Source organism: Chiloscyllium plagiosum, unplaced genomic scaffold, assembly GCF_037043375.1.
Source record: "Chiloscyllium plagiosum isolate Xiang-an unplaced genomic scaffold, Cpla_swu_hap1 HiC_scaffold_15, whole genome shotgun sequence".
Taxonomy (NCBI): domain Eukaryota; kingdom Metazoa; phylum Chordata; class Chondrichthyes; order Orectolobiformes; family Hemiscylliidae; genus Chiloscyllium; species Chiloscyllium plagiosum.
The window spans coordinates 38763043-38785267 of NW_028270153.1; the positions used below are offsets into that span (position 1 = coordinate 38763043).

Here is a 22225-nt window from a genome sequence, read left to right on the forward strand (position 1 = left end):
AAAATCCACTGATGATACAGAAGTACAAATAGCTGTTGTTAATGATGACTTAGACAAACAGGAAGTCTCAAGCTTACTTTCGATCATTATGACAATGGTATTATGAGCAATCTCGTTCTGCCTCAGACATTTGTGTCAATCACTAATATTAATCTAAACAGACCACGTAAATAAGACAATTCACTACTGAATAATATCAAATTCCTAGTCAATAACAAGAAGTACTTATACCAAGAAATACGGAAGCAACAAAATCTGCACTCCCATAACTAATTTTCCAATTATCTACCTCAACTCTCATGTGGTTAAGATATGTTTGAGACCTTACTTAATTATACAACTTGCAAATACCAATATATTGAATGACATGAATCAGTACTAGGTGTCATGATCAGATCTTGCTCACCAACAAGAGAACCGGAGGAGAACCACATTGCCTTCGTCGCCTGATGGAATTCAATGGCCAGCATCAGAATTTCACAGGGAATACCGAGCCTTGGAATGGAAATCACCTCCCCAAATATTGTCCCCACCCAAAAGCTGCTGGCCCATCAAAGAGTAGCAGCTTTCCATTCATGTTAGTACAACTGAGAGTGGTGGTAACTGTTGCTAATGCACCACCAGAGGCTCAGGTTCAAAAAGAGACTTCATGCCTAAATGAGTGAAGGTAAAATGGTATCCATGGGATTGAAGAGCCCAATGCACAGGTGGGGTGATGGAGGCAAAGGGGCTGCGTCTGTCAGGGAGTCACCTTCCCAGTACCTGGCCTCTTGATCAAGCAGTGAGTGCCTTTGGAAGAAGGCATTTTTCCCTGGGAGTCTGCAAACCTAGGTGGCAATGTTTACATTTTGGTCTTGTTGCATGTGAATTTCTGCTTGCTGCTGGTTAAATGCCAACAGGTACGAGAAGAAGCCTTTCAATAGGCATTAATTGTCCATTTAGTGGCCTCAGTTGACATCTGGACAGAATGCCATCTATGACAATTCCATCCTGAACTTAATTGGATTGCAGTAGGAAGGCAGAGTGTTCCCCATCCGATAGCCTTTCTCCCAATTAAATGCTCTACTATTTTCACTCTCATCTCCAGAACGGCGGTAAATTCTGGTTACGGTATTAGTGATATCGCAGTCTCAGTTAAGATAGATATTTAGGAGTAATTTTCATTTCAGTCATGAGCATCCTCCTCCATACATAATGCTACACTCCATTTAATAGAGGAATGATTATTGCTTGAAGATATATATGAATATGATAAATATATTTAAAAAGCTTATCTTGATTAATGATATGGTTAAAGTCCAGGGAGATAAAACCTTATACAATAATGCTGACTATGTTCTGAAAACAAATCTGTGACCATATGAATCTTATGAAATCCCAAGTCCTAACAATTGTGAACATGATATTTTGTAATGTAACATTTGTTTTCTTTCTTTCCTACTCTGATTTCTAATTGGTAATACTTCATTTCAAGTTCACCCATCAACCAATTTAAAAAAACTTTCTGTCCTCAATAAATCACTTCAAAACCATAACACATTTAAAAATCTACCCAACCAAATAATAATTTTCTCATGATAATTTCCCCCATTTAAATCATTGATAAAGGGGCTGGAGGGATTGCTGCGTACCTACGCAGACAAAGTGAAAATCAAAGGTATAGGAAGTTATAAAGAGTAACGAATCAAATTGCAATATGATACTTTTAATAAAATGGGTAAAAATATTAACAACATTTTGAAAAGTGGGTGAATAGTGGCGTTGAACAGCAGAGAGATTGGATGGTTCAGGTTCCTGAGGCAGGTAAAGTAGTGTCACAAGGTTGTAAAGTGGAAATAAAAATTGAAATACTCAGTTTTATGACATGAGCTCTAAAATTTAAGAGCAAGGATTTCATGTTGAAGCTATTTTATCACAAATACATTTAGACATGCTCTAATAAAAATTTATAAAGAAAACCAGAAGGTTGCAGCGCCAAAACAGGCGGTAGAAATGGCCAATGATTCTGAGCTGATCCTCAAATCCAAACCTTCCTTCTGCCGTCCTCAAAAAGACAAGAAAGGTAGAAGCTGGGAAGGTGAAAGGAGGACAAGTAGTTAAGGATGGGAAGGCTCAACTGGAAAGGTGGAAAACCCCCTTATGCCATAAAGAAAACAGCTGAGGGTGGAAGTAATATTTTAAGGTCTAAATATTTCTATTGTCATGTGTGATACTGTCTTGCAGCTTGCTAAAAGTTGTAGGGTCATTCAGTTGGATTTATTGGGAGACACCAGATCAGCTCAAAGAAAGGAACCCTGACAGAGAATACAACAGATTTAAAGGACTGACTGCACTTTGCTGTGGCCACAAGGGAAGTAAACAAAGCACCTCAGAGGGAGTTGTTTTCAAAATGAAAGTAACACCTTATTGTTCAGATGAGACAAGTAAACAATTTATCACCTTTACCCCCACCTCCATCCACCTATTGCACACACAGCTTCTTTCTCCCCAGCTCTACCCACCTCCAATTATCTCTCCACCCCCAAGGCTCCCATCCTCATTCCTGATGAAGGGCTCTGGCCTGAAAAGTCAATTTTCCTGTTCCTTAGATGCTGCCTGACCTGCTGTGCTTTTCCAGCAACACACTCTCAACTCTGATCTCCAGCATCTGCAGACCTCACTGTCCCATACTTAGCGGAACAGTAGCCCATCAAAGTCTTTTCCTGGGGAAAGACATGATGTTTCCACCAGTGAATGATATGAACACCAAACTTTTAGTGAATTATATTAATGGTGAATATATACCCACCCCATTGTACTGAGCACGCATCTACAAGGTGAACCATTGAAAGCACTGTTTCGTGATCCATACAGGGTAGTGAAAAGAATTGGTAAAGTTACTAGCTAACTGACACCCAGATCACCGGAAAAATAATTAGCTGTGTTATATCAATATGTTGAAGCAATATCACTGTTAGGAGGAGGAAGAATAAGTATACATGTGTTAGATAGTAAGATTGGTGGAGGATGAAAAATATAGCGAGGATGAGGCAGAAGGAGGAGAGACAGTTCCCCAAAAAAAAAACAAGCAACTATTTTAACATTGAATTGTTGGGGAGGTTATACACTCTGCGTTTAGGTACAGAGGCAGTAGAATGAAAATACCTGATGAGTTAACTTGCCAAATTTAACATTGTCTTTGGTTCAAAAGGTGTATAACTTTAACCATACATGATGTGGATGTGGAAGAATTCCTTTCTGTGTAACCTAAGTCCAGAGAAAGAGGCCCAGGTGAAACAGAAGTCCAAAGGATGTTGGAAAACTGTCTAATAAAAACCAGTCAAAGCAGCTGGAGTTACTTAATAATCTTATACTGATGCTTGATGGTTGAATCCAACACTACCTCAACTACAAAAAGGTAAAGACTGTCACAAGAGAGGACTCCTACCTAATTCCTCACTTGAGAGACTGTATTGATAGGGATGGCAGTGCCAACTTTATTACCAAATAGTTTTGTTTAAATGATACTGTTATGGACCAAGTCAGACCTTCCAAGAAGGTAGCCCAGACCCTAATTTTGCTAGTTGTTTTAAGCAGGAGTAAAGTGGGTATTCCAGGAGAGATGCCATTGGACAAACCACATAGTTTCAAACAAAACAGAATTTATTTACAACGTTACTAAATGAAACACAACAACGGAAAACAGAATACTGAATAACGTAACCTCTCCAAAATCCCAACAGATCATCCCAACTTAATGATGCTGTTCCAAGTACTTGCAACAATCCCCATAAATACCCCTTGGTACAAAAGGTAAAATCAAACACATGGTCTTACAAGAAAGAAGTCAGAGAGAAAGTACCAGCCTGGACCTGCTTCTGTGGGTCCAGCAGCTTTTTTTCACACAACTGCTAAAAACGACCCAAAACAGAGAAAAGCTGGGCTGGGAGAACTGGTCACACCCCTTTCATTGTATCAGGTTTTTTTGCAAACTTGAAAACCTTTGCTTGAGGCAGTATCTGTTAGCTGTTATCAAATTGACCCTAAAACCCTATACCCCAAACTTTTCAGAGTCTGTGTCATTTAAGACCTCCCTAAAAAAAACACAAGGACTGCATAAGCCTATGAAAGGAGCAGCTTTGTCACACCTTCCCGTTTAAAAAAAGAAGAACCATCAATATCCAAAGATGGCTTTATTTTAAAACCCCTTCAAAAATTGTTAGTATTCTAAATCACACATCTACATTACATTGACACATTAAATGTGTAAACATGCAAAACCTTCTTCCATTTCAGCCTGTTTTATTCCCACCACCAAATGCCTTTGTTTCTCATTCGTGTCTTGACAATGCATCGGTAATCACCTTTTCATGTCCTGCCACATGCACAATTTTCAAACTGAATGCTGTAACAACAAGCTCCATCTAATCAGTCTGGCGTTTTTGTCCTTAAATTTCTCCACAAACTTCAATAGGTTATGATCAGTGTACATGATCGCCTCAGTTATGTTACTGGTGACATAAACACTGAAATGTTGCAATGCCAACATCAGGCTCAAAGTCTCCTTAACCATCGAATATTTCTACTGTTGAATGTTCAACTTCCTGGAGAAATACCCAATAGGTCTTTCTATTTTCTCGTCGTCCTCTTGCTAGAGCACCGCATTGACACCCGTATCACTTGCATTATAGCCAGCTTGAATAGCTTTGCATATTAAGGTATGGCTAATCCTGGGGCAGTGGTTAGCACAGTTTTCAGGCTGTCGAATGCCTTCTGACAGTCTGCTGTCCACTGAAACTTCTTGCCTTTCTTTAGCAATTCAATGAGTGGAGCAGCCACACTGATAAAATCTGGTACAAATTTTCTATAAAATCCACTCAATCCCAGGAACTGTAGTATTGTTCTTTTCGTCGATGGTATGGGAAACTCCCCAATTACCTTTGTTTTTGCATCCTGTGGAGCCACTTGTCTGTGTCCAGTGACATAGCCCAGGAAGGTACTTGGGCTTTGGCAAAATCACTTTTAGCCAGATTTATCACCAAGTCTGCCTTCCAAAGTTAATTGAACAAGTTTGATAAATGTTGTAAATGTTCCTTCCATCTGTTACTAAAAATCACAAGGTCATCTATATGTATGACCAGTTGAGTAATCTGGCAATGCCCTTATTGATTAGTCTCTAAAATGTGGCTGGTGCATTTTTCATACCAAATGGTATGACTTTAAACTGATATAGTCCATTCAGTGTTACGAAAGTCGAAATTGTCTTTACTTTTTCTGAAAAAGGTACCTCCAATATCCTCTAAGCAAGTCCAACTTAGAAATATAAGCTGCTTGTCCCATCTTCTCAACACAGTCTTCCAAATGTGGAATCAGATATGCATCAGCCTTTGTAACTGCATTGACTTTGCAATAGTCCACACATAACTGTTGGGTAGCATCTGGTTTTGGCACCATTACTCTGAGTGAGCTCCAGTCACTGTAACTTATTTCAATATGTCGTCTTGGAGCTTAGTCTCCTTTTGAACCTGTGCCAACTTTAGAGGGTTATGCCTATAAGGATGTTGCTTACTCAGAACAGCATCTACCATTTCTACATCATGTAATTGCTTCCCAGCTTATTTCCACTATGTCCCCATGTGATAGTAACAACTGTTTCAGGTCATTCCGATTTTCCTCTGGAAGGTAATTCTATTAATCTATACCAATTTTTGACAACTTCCTCATTGTCCAATTTAATTTGAGGAATGTCCAACTCAAAATCCTCTGAACTGGGTTCTTCACTGTGTTGTAATCAATAACACATTCTCCTTTTGCTTTCCTTCCCTGTCAAAATACCTTTTGAGTATATTCACTTGACACACTGTGAGATTTCTTTCTGTGTGGAGTCCCTATCAAGTAGTTCACTTCACTCAATTTCCTTTTGACTTGATAAGGTCCACTAAACCTTGCTTTTAAAGGTTCACTTATCACTGGAAGTAACACTAATACTTTATCCCTGATAGCAAAATTGTGAACTTTCGATTTCTTGTCTGCTTCTTGTTTCATTATATGCTGTGATATGTTTATATGCTTTGTAGCCAACTCTCTAGTTCTATTTAATTGTTCCCTTAAATTTGACACATAGTCCATTCTGACTTACCAAGTTCTCCTTAACCAATTTTAACGGCCTTCTCATTTCACGCCCAAAAACTAATTCAAATGGACTGAATTTAGTTGATTCATTTGATGCATCTCTGATCATGAAAAGCACAAACAGAATTCCCTTATCCCAATCATCTGGATAGTCTTGACTACAAGCCCTCAACATGGTCTTTAGTGTCTGATGCACCTTTCTGCTACTCCCTGTGATTCTGGATGGTATGCAGTAGATTTGAATTGTTTTATTCTTAAGCTGTCCATAACTTCCTTGAATAATTTTGATGTGAAATTTGACCCTTGATCTGATTGTATCTCTGTTGGTAGCCCGTAAGTAGTGAAAAGCTTAAGTAAATTCCTCTACAATCCTTTTAGCTGTGATATTGCGTAATGGAATTCCCACTGGAAATCTAGTTGACACATCCATAATTGTGAACAAATACTGATTCCCATTTTTGTTTGAGGTAGGGGACTTACACAATCAAGTAAGACTCTTGTAAAAGGTTCCACAAATGCAGAAATTGGTATTAAAGGTGCAGGCTTTATCACTGCCTGTGGTTTTCCAATTACCTGATTACATGACACGTCTGGAAAACTCCAACTACATCTGTGTGCAGTCCGGGCCAGTAAAAATGTTTTTGTACATTAGCCTGTGTTTTCCTCACTCCTAAATAACCCTCTAGTGGTAGTTCATGTGCCATTTGCAACACGTCCTCTCTATACCCCACTGACAATACAAGTTGATGAACGTCTGCCCATTCCTCATTTGCCTGAATAGTAATGGTCTCCAATTTCCTATTAGGACATCATTTTCAAGATAATAATATTCAGGGATACATTCAGTTTCCTTTTCTGTGTATGCCTTTTGATACAATTGCTTTAAGTTTTCAGCTTTCTGCTGTAACTCAGTTAATGTATTTGAGCTAAAGATGTCAGCTTTGTCGTCTATCTGCTCCTGGCTTGTGCCAACCATCTGATCAAACAGGGTCTTTGCTAATTCCACTTCAACTTTCCTATTTGTACTCTTTGATCTCTCCTGTTTCAGCTGATGACTTTGTGACCCCATAAACTTACAGTGAGGAAAAATCTCAATCTGTATTCTGCAATAGTTCAGTTGCTTTAATTTCCACTGGCTTTTCAACCACAGTAGGCAGCACTCCTACGTGTGAACCAGTTATATCATTGGCAATAACAAATTATATTCCTGGTGCTGAGAGTTTGTCCAGTACTCCTACCCCAAATTCTTCACTGTTCACTGGTCACTCTAACCTCAATTTACATAACTGAGCGCTTTTTATCTCATTGTCAATTCCCGTTACCTGTACCTTTTCTGGCAATTGTCCTTCAGAAGTACATATCTCCTCACCTTTCAGCATGACAGACTGAAAGGATTCTGCGTCTCTTAATATTTGTAATCTCTTTACCTGTGGCTCCTGGCCTATGCGAATAAACTTTACCTTCACATCTGCCACTTCCTCCTCAACCAACTTCTGACCAGCTTGTAAATTCTGATTCAGCTTTCTAGCCTCCACTGTGCTTTTTGCTACCATTCTGACAAAATTCACTGGCTTATCCTGTTTTCCTACATCTGGTTGCCCAGTGCTTCTCCTAACCCACCAACACTGTGAATTCATGTAACCTACTTTATGGCAGTGAAAACAATGAAGCTTTTAAACTTCTCTGTTCCCTTTAACAGTTTGCTTATTACCTGTGGTAGGTTATCCTTATTATGTTCACTGTGATCTACCTTTCCCTTTCCACGTGAGGATTTCTCTTTTCCCCAATTTCGATTCCACATGGATTGAAATTGATTCTGGAACGCAAACTTTGCTTTATGGACCAACTCATAACCATCAACCATTTCAACTGCTAATCTTGCCATTTTAACTCTGCTCTTCCACATCAGTTCACCCTACTTCAGAAAATGAATTTTTGAACTCCTGTCTAAGTGCCAATTTCTGAAGTTCAAACTCCCTCTCTTTCTTCCTCCCCTTTCTCTCCTTTTCTCTCTCTCTCTTTCCTTTTCTCGCTCTTCTCTCTCTCTCTTTCCTTTTCTTTCTCCTCTGCTTTTAATCGCAATTTCTTGTATTTTGCCTCTAACTCAAGCTGCTTCATTTTCAATTGAATTTTTGCCATTTCTAAAGATTCTGATGGCATTTCTAGCAAATTTAAATGCTGAGCTACTGCTGTAATTATCTCTCCTTTTCTCAAGGAAAAAGGTAGCTCCAACTTCAGCTTGTCTGCTAACTCCAGCAGCTTGGCCTTAGTCACCTTTTGTAAAACCCCCAAGGTCACTTCTTCCACCTCCAGAAAACTCTTGCTGACTGAAAGAGCCATTATTATCCCAAGCACTGTTTAAACCAACCAAAATCAACACCCGGAACAAAAGACACTAGCGCCTACTACTCACTGCCTTCGGGACCAACAACTCTAATTGCAGTTTGAAACTATAGAACAAATCCCACAAAGAGCCCTTAATCTGTTATGGACCAGGCCAGACCCCTTCAAAACATTTCAAGCAAGTAGCCCAGACCCTAACTTTGTTAGTTATTTTAAGGTGGGTTAAAGTGGATGTTCCAGGAGAGAATCAGCTGGTCAAACCACTAAGATTTAAATAAAATCGAATTTAATTCTAAGATTACTGAATGAAACGCAAACAGAAAACAGAATACCAAATAATGTAACCTCTCCAAAACCCAACAGCTCATCCCATCTTAATGATGCTGTTCCAAATACCTGCAGCAATCACCATAGTCACTCCTTGGCACAAAAGGTTAAACACAAGTTCTTACAGGAGAAACGTCAGAGGATGAGTACCAGCCTGGACCTGCTTCTATGGGTCCAGCAGCTTTCTTTCCACATACTGCTTAAAAAAACCCCAAAACAGAGAAATGCTGGGTGGGGACAACAGGCCACACCCCTTTAATTTTATAAGTGTTACTTTTTTAACTTGAAAGCGTTCTGCCTCAGGCAGTATCCGTTACTGTTATCAAATTGGCCCTAAAACCCTATACCCCAAATCTTTTGGAGTTTGTGTCATTTAAGCCCTCTCTTAAAAAAAAAACAAGGATTACATCATCTTATTAAAGGAGCAGCTTCATCACAATACCATCAAGTTAATTAACAGCCAGAATTAAAGATATATTGACCTGTATCACAAATCATGATAATTTCCAATGCTGTTTGATGACATTCAGGCTTGACAATTACCCTGGAAATGTTTGAGGGACAGATGAAACAAATCATAGCCAGTATTCCTAATTGTGCAGTTTATCTTGATGATGTACTGATATACAATGAAATTTGGAAGCATCATGACTGAAATAATATTTTAAATGAACTGTCACCTGGTTGATTTGTTGATAAGCCTTGCCAGAAATGAATTTGCAAAGGCACAAATTTAGAATTATTATAGGGCAAGTGCTACCAAAAAAAAGTTCAGGATTATATATAAACAAGGAATGAGAATGAGAGTGTCAACATGTCTTAGTTTTGCTTTTTTTAAGTTTTGTTGTGTCTACACTTCATAAAATCTTGGTAAGAACACAGTTAGATTCTTGTCATAATTCTATGCTCCATACTACAGAAATATGTTGAGGTAATATAAACAATAGTTCACTGGATTGGTGCTTGCTATGACCAAATACAAAAATGTCTTTAAAAAATTGGTGTTATTTTAATCAGAACAGAGGAAATAATTGACAGAAACATCCCAGCCACTGAACTCTGTGGGACAATGGTTATAATTGAAATATCAAGCAAGGTCCTTCTTCATGTCAAGACTGAAAAGTCGCATTTTATGGTCAAGTCCTAGATGTCAAGACAAAATTATTTAGACTGTATGTAGTGGTATATGTGGAGCGTACTCAAGATGTTAGTTCCTGATGTCCAACACAGAGGTCTTTTGGAGCAAATGGTGGTTGAACCTGCTCTGGTTTCTAGCTTGAATTTTCCTGATGGCCAGTTGCTTTGATGAGATTGCAACCAGTGGTGAGTTGGTTATCAATGCCTTTCACAAGCAATAATGACATCAGTTGGGAACTCACCACTGCCTAGTAAGAATCTCATGATGCTGCACAGGAAAAGCAACAAGATATGGGCAAGATGATCTCTGAACATCCTGCTTGACTTTATCAGCTATTTCACTATCATCCACATTGCTCAGAGCCTGGTAAGATTCCACACCTAGTTTGTTTTATATGTGTAAATATAAAATAGCATTAGCTATTTATGTAAGTCTTTTATCTCATACACTCATTTTGTACTACAATATCATTAGTACAGTTTAATTCAGTTTATTGTTGGGACATAATTTTTGCAAAATTAAATTATCCCAACTTTTTTGAGATTACTTAGAATAGATGTTCCAGTCAAATGAACAACAGAAGTATAAATACAAACAAGTTCTCATGTAACTTAATAAATATTCATGTTAGGATCATCCAATGTGATAATATCAGAGACCTTTTTAAGTATTTGATAGTGGCTATTTGCTTGAAACAGCCTTTATAATACTTTGCTTTGTTAGTATTGTATAACAAATTGTGTTTAACAAATCGTTTATAAAGGAGTTGTAACATGAAAATTTAGAACTAATACTTTTGCTTTCCTTCAGGGCTTTTTAAATTTAAAACTTCACACAATGTTATCTTCACAGTTACTTATATGTTGTAGATCATGAATTTGAATTATAAGCAGTGTAACAGTTTTAAACAATAAGACACAGAGAGTTAATTCATCTTGGATCAACCCTAACCCATCTCGGAGAAAATTGGAAATAACATGTTTCCAGCCCATTTTACACTGCACACAATATTTTTGTCATTGGGAGATAAGTTTTACAAAATTTAAATATTATGTTTTTTTTTGAGATGATTGAGAATAGATGCTGCAATCAAATGTACAACAAAAACATAATTACAAACAAGATCAGCCGAGTCAAATCTCTACCCACCAGCTGCAGCACCATGTTTCAAATCAAAAATAATATCGAAGGAAAATGAGGATAATTTGACCAAGTTCAATGCAAGAGTCTGCTGCCATATTGTTGAATCAAGCTCTTGAATTCCATTATGTCAATGGAGATATTAATATTTATGGTTTGTTTAAGCAAATCATTGTACCTGTACACAACTTGTCATGAGCTGCTGTGTGTGTACCTGTGCACAAAGTATCTTTGTAATAGTCTTTCGCTGCTGCTTGCTGCTGGGTGCTGCATTGCAGGTCTAGAGCAAACACCCTCAAAATATTAAGAAGGTAGCCTAGACTCTAATGTTTTCTTATTTTGAAGGAAAGTATAAGGCGTTGTATTCCAAATGCAATTCGATTGGTTAAACTACTTGTCTTTAAGTGCAAAACACTTTATTTATACGCTACAGTTAAAATGCAGACAATTGTGCAATGGGAAAGAAGAGCTGAGCCTGAGGTCCGGAGGATAAATGGCTGGACTGATGGAGTGCAGGTGTGTGCACTGTGAGGGTGCTAGACTTGGTCATCCAGTCTGTTCAGCAAGACAGCCAGACTATCGTATGCCCAGAAGTAACTGGGTCCCCTTAGTGTGGCTACACTTCCTGCAGCTTCTGCGTAATGCCAGCCATTGCATCCTGCCTGCCCCTCCTGTTCCTCCCTGTGCATGTGGACAGAGCCCCCAGTCACTGACACCAGAAGGTCGTCTCCTGTCTGGGTCGAACAAGTGCCCAGTCATCAATAGTTCTGATTGTCAAGGCCTGAGTCATTTCTTCCTTGACCAGCCGTAGCATTGTTGCAACGAGATGCTCACCAGCTTGTGCTCCCCAGGCTAAATGACAGTATCTGGGCTGATGGAGGGCTGTAGGAGGCAGCCTTGCCAATGCTTTTGCTGAGGTCTCAATCTTCCTGACCTCAGAGGTTGATCAGGCCGTTTCTGTACCAAGGTTTAGTACATCCTGCTGCTGCCAGTAGGACATGAGAGAGACCGTGTCATGGGTTAGAAATGGTGAGCAATGAATGTCCCTGACAGCGGGCTGCAGTGGAATGAAGAACGGTATGTTCTTAGGTAGCAGGATATGCACGTCTCAGCATCCCTGTAGGAGTAGTTCCAGTTTTCTCCAGCAAGGACAGTCTTGTGTCCTCCTAGGAGTTGAGAAGTCTGATGTTTGATACCTCTCTACCTATCCAAGACCTTTCTGCTCTATTATGGGCTGGCTTCCCCTGTCATGAGAGCAAAAGAGGGATTCTGTGAGGTGAAAGTGAGTGATATGGCTGTTAGTGAGGTGCTAGTGGAGGATTTGTGATGAGGTCTCCCGAGGGAGTGAATAGGCAGCGGAGAGACCAGGCAGTATTAATGATCCGGGGGGTTGGTGGTGTGGAGGTAGGGGTGTGAGAGCTTGTGAGGGAATAAGGAGAGTGCCAGAGCATGAAAGTTAACGGGAGGTGGGTGCAGCTGCAGAGGCAGAGTGTGAGTAATCTAGTAAAGGGAAGAGTGTGCTCTTAACCCATTGGAGCAGGAAGACTTTTAATGTTATTGTGGGATTTCTGGCTGTTCTTCTGCATTGTGGAGACTTCACTGACCCAGGTGGTGACCTTGGACCAGGCTGTCATGGTCTGGTGTCACGCTCGCTTCTGTTGACTGATCCTCCATAAGAGGACGTCCCTTCTTTGCACCATCCTATATCCACCAAGACCTCCAGCTCTCTGCTAGAGCATCTCCATACCACCTTCCCCCTTTCTGTCATCTTCACACTGAATGTCTATCACCAAGCTGAGCAGCTTCACAATGTTAGTGCCTATCTGAGTGCACAGTGGCCTTCTACATATGGTGCGGGCAACAGGATTTTTGGCAGATTTCTGCTGAGGGACAGTTCATTCAGGAACAGCGCTTGTAAGTTGGGGCTAGATTCAGATGAGAGGGATGCCACTGGGCCAAGGTAAGTTGTCAATGAGATGGAACAAACAGAAATAGAAAGTGCTGGAAAAACACAGCAGGTCTGGCAACATCTGTGGAGAGAGAGAGAAACACAGTTAAGTCACAGTTAGCACTAAAAGCAGTTGAGAGATAGTGGTATTGATGTTGATGTCAGGGGCTAGGGTTATGTGGGGAGAGCAGAGAGACAGATAGATGAAGTTGGTTCCCAGACACAGAGAGAGAGAGAGAAAGAGAAAGGGAAGCTGACAATGGGACATCTGATTGTAAACCAGAGAACAGAAAAGCTGAATAGGTGATAGTGGTGACAATGAATAATTGAAAATGGGAGCTGAAATTGCTGGGAGCAATTCATAAGGAACTGAACCTGTGGTATAGGTGCGGTAATGAACATGGATGGAGGTGTTCATGGTCTGAATTTGTTAAAATCAAGATTGAGTTCTGAAGTGTCGAAGGTACTTAGGTGGAAGAGGAGGTTTTGTTCCTCCAACATATCTTGAGTCTTGCACTGAGACTGAAATGTTGGCCAGGGATCACGGTTATGTGTTGAAGTGGTAAGCAACTGGAAGCTTGACTCTTTTTATGGGCAGATTATAGGTGATCGGCAAAGTGCCCACCCAGTCTACGTTTTATCTTCCCAATGCAGAGGACACCATATTGTGAGCAGTCAATAGAGTAGACTATATTGTTATGAAGATGTGGGTGAACTATACCTTTTTAAGAGAGTTAAAAGCTCGCAGTAACAGCACCAAATGTTCTCAATAAGACACAATTGGAACCAGCTATTGGAGTAGCTGGTTGCCTGGAAACAACAAAAAAAAATTTGAATTAGGCCAATCAGTTTAAATTATTCCCTGAAAAATACCAAATCCCAATCAAGTTTGAATTGAGTATATTGAGAATCTTAAAAGCCAATTACACAATCCGATGCTTTAGGGTTTAATACAGGGGAAAATTGAACAGTTGGAGGAGAACCACCAAGGCCCAGCATGTAAGCAGACTGACTGAAAAATAATTTTCTTAAACGGTACTTTTTTTGATCAGTAACCAGTGAAGCAGAAATCCCTAAGAAAAAAAAGACACAGGAAGATCCAGCCTCAGGCGACTGTCTGTGTGGAGTTTGCACATTCTCCCCGTGTCTGCGTGGGTTTCTTCCAGGTGCTCCGGTTTCCTCCACAGTCTCCAAAAATGTGCAGGTCAGGTGAATTGGCCGTGCTAAATTACCCATAGTGTTAGGTTCATTAGTCAGAGGGAAATGGGTCTGGGTGGGTTACTCTTCGGAGGGTCGGTGTAGACTGGTTGGGCCGAAGGGCCTGTTTCCACACTGTAGGTAATTTAATCTAATCTAATCAAATAGAACCGAAAGCTGCCTGGTTTCATGATAGGAAGTTTTGTTTTGTAAATCTTAAGTGGGAGTTTTATCGGACGAGTATTATAGAAGGGAAAGTAAAAGATAGGTTAGAGTAAGGACTTGTGAATAGTTGTTAGTTAATTATTCTCTGTTATACTTTAAGAATTAAAGTTGTTAATATTTACTTTAAATAGATCTTGGCGGCACGAATTCTTACAGATCTGTGATGACATGGAAGATTTCATTGGGTTGTGGGGGTATGTGTTGGGAGTGGACCAGTGTGTCGTGGAGGGAATGGTCCCTGCGGAATCCTGATAAGGGAGGAAAACATGAGTCTGGTGATGTCATTCTGCTGGAGGTGGTAGAAATGGCAGCTTATGATCCTTTGGAAGCAATGGCTGCTGGGATAGAAAGTGAGGACCAGGGGACTCTATCATTGTTGTGGGAGGGAAGGGAAGGAATGAGAACAACTGTGCGTTAGATGGGTTGATCATGGCTGAGGACCATGATAGTAGGGAATCTTCTGTTTAGGAGAAAGGAAAAAGGAGAAAAATGACCGAGCCCCTCCACCCAACATCACCACAAACTCCCCCACCCTGGGGGGAAGGTGACATCATCAAAGAAAAGTGCAAAGATTCAGAGAAACTGGGAGAATGGAATTGAGTCTTTACAGGAGATAAGCTGCGAGGAATGAGATAAGTTTAGTAAGAAATGGTGAGAAATCCCACTAGACCTCACAGTGGAAAAACCCTCAAAAGATTTGATGTAATCAAAGAATTCAGCCCCATATTATAGCCTATGCTTCAAATATACATAATTGCAATATCACTTTGTTCACTGATGTTTTCGATAAAACTGGACATTGTTCATACTTTTAATCTGTTCAGTCATGTAATGACATACCTCTGGAGTAAGTGAGACTTAAAACTGGGCCTTCTGGAAGTAGGGACAAGAGCCCCCTCTTTAATTTCACTAACTGCTTGATGGGATTTGAACCAAGAGTTTTAACTTAGCTCTATGGATTACTTGTTCAGTAATATTATCACTAATCCACCACCTCCCCAAGACGGCAGGAGAGAGCCCATCGCTTTAACTGTCGGGCTGCGGTTACCAACCCACAAAATCTGTTTACACTGTTAGTTATTCTTGGCAGCATATATGTTTTTAATCAATTTGTCATGTCTCACCTCTGGAACAAGTCGGACTTCTGGCTCCAAGGTAGGGACATTACCAGTGCACCACAAGTACTCCATAAACATTTTGAATCAACGTCTTTTAGCATGTTATGAGGCATCTTGAGGACAGGTGAGATTTGAACTCATCCCTCTGGCTTATAAGAAGGGATACCATCACAGTCCACAACCTGTGGATTGGTCATTACACGATAGCCCTCTCATATTGGTTTTCGTATTCATTGCAAAAGAACTGATTCTGCTCATAGTGAAATTTCTCACCAAAAAACTCATTGTATCTTGGACTTAGCCAATAAAACCTTAAGGTTCAGTCCAATATTACAACAACGACAAGATGTCACAAGTGCTTCCTTGTCTGTAGAGCACTTTGAAACATTCTTTGGTTAATAAAAACATTGTGCAAAACCAAATTCTTTCTCTCTTACTTCAGTTGGTATTTATGGTACAATATTTAATTCTGGTGTTTCTACGTCTGATACAGCTAATTATTTTTTATGCACTCATTAATTTTATGGCTTTGAGATTTGGAAACATTTGGGTTTCTCTTTCTAAATAATTTCTTGCTTCATTTAACTTACCGCATATTTGACACAATGTATTGCTTTTTTCCTCTGTTATTTTCCGTCATTATTCTATCCTCTTTCTCCTTGTGGGATTAGCAGCAAGGCAAATGTTTTTCTTTGTGTTGCCAGGGCTTGCAATTTTTTTCTGACTTCCATATGGTTTATCTATAATATTGAGTGCTGATTTACACCCTCTCCTGAGAATTCATGGTTACATTTCTTTTGTACTCTGCATTCTGGACAATGTTTTCCTTTGACTTTTCTTATCATTAGAAAACTTACATTGATTCTAAATACTCTTTCTTTCTCATGCTTCTCTTTCTTCTGCTGCACACACAGAGGTACAAACAGACACCGAGCGAGGCCTGATTACTTACCTGATATTAAATCAGCAGTCATCCTGGAATTTAATATTTACAATACAAGGACAATTAACAAAAGAAGCTGTTCAATCTTCCTGAACGGTTTATAGATAACGAGGGTGTGGACTTGATGAAGAACAGCGAGTTCTCTCCATGTAATGGCCAAAGATCAGGCATCAAGCAACACAACAGACACAGGATAACTGGTCACCCATCTCATTGCTATCTGTGTGGTCATACTCTGCACAAATTGACTGTCCCATTTGCCCACAAACTAACAGTGATACCAAAGCACTCTGAAATAGCCTGAATCTTTGAAAGCTGCTGCATATATAGAAACCCTTTATTTATTTTCTTTCACCATGCATGCATATTGGCAATGCAAATTATAACAACAAATAGTGTTTGCATTGTTCGGTGTACGTGTAAGGCCCTCAGTTTTTTCTTTAGTTCTTGGAAGGAAAGTAAAGTACCCTGTCCAATTAAACAGTTCCATTTTTTTTAAAGTTGTAGATTTCTAGGTAATGATAGCCCAGAAAAACCTCAGAGAAATCAATTTACCAATTCAAGATTTAATGTAATCGGGGCGGCACGGTGGCTCAGTGGTTAGCACTGCAGCCTCACAGCAACAGGGTCCCAGGTTCGATTCCAGCCTTGGGAGACTGTCTGTGTGGAGTTTGCACATTCTCCCCATGTCTGCGTGGGTTTCCTCCGGGTGCTCGGGTTTCATCCCACAGTCCAAAAATGTGCAGGTTAGGTGAATTGGCCATACTAAATTGCCCGTAGTGTTAGGTGTTGGGGAATCGGTCTGGGTGGGTTGCTCTTTGGAGGGTTGGTGTGGACTTGTTGGGCCGAAGGGCCTGTTTCCACACTGTAAGTAATCTAATAATCCATTTTTTTCTCTCCTATATGCATTTTCAGGTCACTAAAATGTTGGCAGTGGTGGTTATCCTTTTTGCTCTCCTCTGGATGCCCTACAGAACCTTGGTGGTTGTCAACTCCTTCATGAATACACCCTACTTGAACACTTGGTTTCTGTTATTCTGCAGGATGAGCATTTATCTGAACAGCGCCATCAACCCTGTCATTTACAATCTAATGTCTCAGAAATTTCGTGCTGCCTTCAAAAAACTTTGCAAATGCAAACAGTCACGGGCAGAAAAGCCTTCTGCCTATAATGTACCTGTTTACTACAGTGTAATGAAAGATATGTCCCATGAAAGTCCAGATCATGATCTAACAGAGCAAGAGGATATTAATGGCTATCCAATTCCTAATAAGAAGTTAAATTTTGATAATACTTGCTGTGATACTAGCACATTTAGTGTTGCCTGAAATAATAATGATCAACTTATAAAAAATAGAAAGAGAAAATTAAATACCTATTTGGCAAGCATATGGCTTAAATAATCTTTTATTATTTCCTTTTGCTGATGCAATATAATATTATATAACACTATATAATATTCTCAAAATGAATATTAATTCCTTGTCCTTGACAGTTTTAAAGCAAAATATATTCAACATTTTATAGAGACAATTCATGTACTGGAAATTAATGTTGGCACAGTACAAGTAATTAGCTGGATGAGTGCAAACATTATTTGTAGGAAAATTATAAACTTGATTTAGTATTTGAACTTATGCTTGAGCTCTCAATAACAGAAGAAATTTCCTGCACTCACTACCCAACACACAGCTTATTTGTAGTCAGCACAACATTGGACTAAGAACAGTCTAGAAATCTCCTGAAGCTCTGCAATTTCAAGAATTTTCTAGAGTGTGTGGTAACCCTTCATACAGGGACCTACACTACAATTGTTCTATTATTATGAATCTTTCCTGACTGTTAACAGAAAAGATGTTAAACCTGGATAATTTTAGGACGTCACCTAAAATAAATAGGTATTTATTGAAATATTTACAATGTTCTTTGAATCTTTATTTATGGTAGCTTTATGACAATCATGAATAAAATAAAGTGCCATATCTTTATGTAACTAAATGATAAATAATAGTACTTTTCAATAGTTACCTATTTTTGTTTAACATAAGCCAAGAAGTTTCCATTATTAAAATTAAAAACAAAAGTGTGCCACGGTACAAAAATGCTTAAGTAATCAAAGATATTGGTTTGACATTTATCTTTTGTTCTATAGCACACAGACTTCTAAATCCAATTCTGATAATTCACAGAATTACTTTCTGTTGCTGGGTTTTAAATGATGTATGCTAATGTGTGTAATTTGCTAATGTTTATTTCGAAATGTCCTCAAGCAAATGTTGCAGCACTGCATATTTATTAGGACTAGGACCTTGATGAAACAACACAATGCACTTTTTGTGAATGTTAATATTGTGTGATCATACTATAGATTAATTTATTGAACTCATTATCAATTATTGCCATTCTTTTGTCAGCACTGTGTATCGTACGCAATTGTTTAAAATGTAAGTAGATCACATGACATACAACAAACTATTCCTACAGCTTTAAAGTAGTTTTGTGAATTTAGTTGAGGCTAGAATGCCAATAAGCCTCATAGTCATGCCTGCAATTATTTATGCTCATAGTGCAAACCAGAAATCAAATGTAGTTTGGGAATTTTATCTTGATTTGAATAGTAAACTGATTTAATGTATATTTCAATAGAAAGTATCATCACTGGAACAGATTTAAGATCTTTAATTTGCATAAAATATAAATCAAATGATTCCAAGTATTCTGTATGTTTTGAATTGTAAAATTGTAAGGCTGTATGTAATGTTCAGTGAATGTTCTTGTTCTTAAGTATTTGTCCATTAAAGCGATGAATACAATGATCTTGTCACTAATTGATATCAGAATATCTAATAATATAGAATGTTGTCTTTTCTTAAAGCCCATTGCCATCAAACGCCTTATTTTCTCACCTATTACCTTTCAGTTCAAAAGCTGTTTAATTGCATTGTCAATTTACTTGCTTTTATAGAGATTTTACATTTATATAATAATATAGCACCTTTTCATAAAAATGAAGAAAATAAAGTAAACATTTGCAGTGTGTGACCTTAGAAAAATAATATTCAAAGTAAATGGTTGAAGATCTTTTGGCAGAATTAGACAAATAGGTAGCAATTTTATCAGCATGATGGTGGCACCCAGCGGCGAGTCTAACAAATGGGAGCAAACCTGCTTCAGCCATTAATGTGAAGACCAGCCTCATTCATTGATGGTCTGCCAACTGATCAGTTGCTGTTGTGACGCACGTCCATTTGACGAATGGACATGTGTGCTCCAGAGGTGCCAACCAATCAGAAGACCAGCAATGATGATCATTGTTGGGACTGACAAGGAACCATGGGAGCAGGCCATTGCGGCTAGGGGTGTGGTGATGAGGGCAGTGAGGAGGGTTGCTCTAGGATAGATCATTGGCATCATTGGGCCCTACCATGGGACATGGAATGCCCGAGTAAGAGGATGTCTTGAGCCCACTGGGAGACTACCAAGATCACCAGGATTCCCACTCCCAAAAGGCATAACACCTACATAGTACAGTAATTAATTTTGTTACTTATTATGGACATATTCAAGCAGCTAAGGTAACAGCATTGGGAGTTTAAAGGAACCCTGCCTCTAGCTATCATCCTTTGTTATCACTGTGATAAATGGGAACACATTTAGGAAAGAAATCCCTAACTTCAGTTTGCATGCTTTAATGAAATATGCACTGCAAAAATTATGTTACATCATTTCCCTTTTACTAAGAACCCATACATAATGATTAATGGTTGGAGTTTGTGAATTAACACCCTTGCTGCATTTAATTAATAACTACATTTGCAATGTTTTTGAGTTATCAGGAAAATACAGACATAAGCCTGTTGTCAGGCCATATTTGAAAGAATAATGAACATTTTAGTTTCATGTCAGCTGTTTTGTTACAGATGTGTGAAGACTATAAACTTTGATCCTTGAAGCTTTAATTGCAGATTTTGCTACAACTGTGAAAATGATAGAAAGATTGCAGCTGAGTATTTCATTGTGAGACGGATCGTATATCTGATTATACTCGGATAATTGGATCTTGGTTGAGCAGCAGTGCAATTTCAAAGAATCAGTTTTTTTTCCTGCCCTCAGAGAATTACTGGATTAAAATCATTTACACATAAATTCAGAGAAATTGCCTAATAGAGTCAGCTCGAAAGCATTCAGTAATTGCCACTGTGGACTAAGTAAAAATATTTCAAATTACCAAGAAACAAAAATGTATCAAAATTTTCTTTCAAGTTGAACATGAGACTGATTTGTCCAGGTACACCATCTAGTCCTCATGGTTTTATTATATTAAATTTGCTTTTCTTTGCAACCATAATTGAAAAGAGCAACAGACCATTTGAACGAGTGTACAGCTGACTAGATGGCTTTTGTAGTTGCATGTTTTGTGGCCATTGCCACTGTCAGCTATGACATCAAGTGATAGGAGCTGATATTCCTGGGAAACATTAGGTTTCAGGAATTAATTTCCAGGTAAGCCAGCAATGAATGATTCATTCATACCTATCACAACTCTTCAAAAACTAAAATAATCAACTAATAAGAAAAAAAAACTTCATTATCTAATTTGTATCAGGATAAATTTGTTCTGTCAGCTGTGATTTCTTAAATTCATATTAGCAATCAAAGGAATGTAGATGCATTTTTATCAAATGTCACGAAGGGAAAAGATGATGCAAAATCATTGGTAAAACTTCACCTTTTAATTTAAAGAATTGAGGTGAACTGTTGAATGTCGCTGGGTGAGTTGATCTTGTGTGACCATACATTTCTCATTTCATTTTCTATGCAAGTATAAAGTTGTATAAGTTTCTTGTCAATTTGCATGGCAAGCGAGCTGATAGTTCCTGCCGCTAGTGAGACCTTCTTGGATTGAAAATTCTGATGCCCTATTTAAATACTAACTGAACACCATTTCTGACTCTGCAAACCAGAAGCTACTCCTCAGTTAGGACATAAGATGTAGGACTAGAAGTAGGCCATTCAGCCCATCAAGTTTGCTGCACTATTCAATGTGACCACGGCAAATGTGATAATTCACAACTCTATTTCCCTTACTGATTAAAACTTTGCCTACTTCAGCCTTGAATGTACTCAATGACACAGATTCAACAGCCCTCTGCAATATGGCATTCCACAGGTTCACTACTTTCTGGGAGAAGAAATTCCTCCTCATCTCTGTCTTAAAAGTACAACCTCTTATTCTGTGATTATGTGCTCTGGTCCTAGACTCTGCCACAGGGGAAAGAACCTTTCTGATACCCTGTCATGTTCCTTAAGAACATTGATTGTTTCAATAAGGTCACCTATCTTACTTTTAAACTGCAATGAGTACTGGCCCAATCTACTCAAACTCTCATCATTAGACAGTTCCTCCACACCTTGTTTCAGTCTAGTGAACCTACTCTGGAATTCCTCCAATTGAGATAACTCCACAGAGGCCAGTATCCCGTCACCAAGATAAATTTATTTATATGTGGAGCTCTCATAGTGAACAGGATGTCTGACACTCCTGTTCCTATCTGGAAGCCAGGGCTTCCCGATTAGACCAAATTAATAGCCGCAATCAAGGAGCTCATATTCTAAGAGGTCTACCTGGCTGACTTGTTTACAAGCACCACACTGATAATAGCATAGCTTTCTTTAGATAAAAGTCCAAAACCGTTCACATATTCTAGCTGTGGTCTGACTCGTGCCTTGTATA

The 22225-nt window shown here is 38.9% G+C and overlaps 1 protein-coding gene across 2 annotated transcripts in view; it reads left to right on the forward strand.

Annotated features, from left to right (window-relative positions):
* LOC122560101 (thyrotropin-releasing hormone receptor-like) overlaps positions 1-19304 on the forward strand; it is a 28708-nt gene extending 9404 nt beyond the window's left edge. For both annotated transcript variants that reach the window (XM_043710336.2, XM_043710335.2), the window contains exon 3: positions 17406-19304. In XM_043710336.2, the coding sequence (XP_043566271.1) occupies positions 17406-17819 (414 nt within the window). In that variant the 3' untranslated portion in view covers positions 17820-19304. The remainder of the gene's footprint in view (positions 1-17405) is intronic.
* Positions 19305-22225: the final 2921 nt, after the last annotated feature.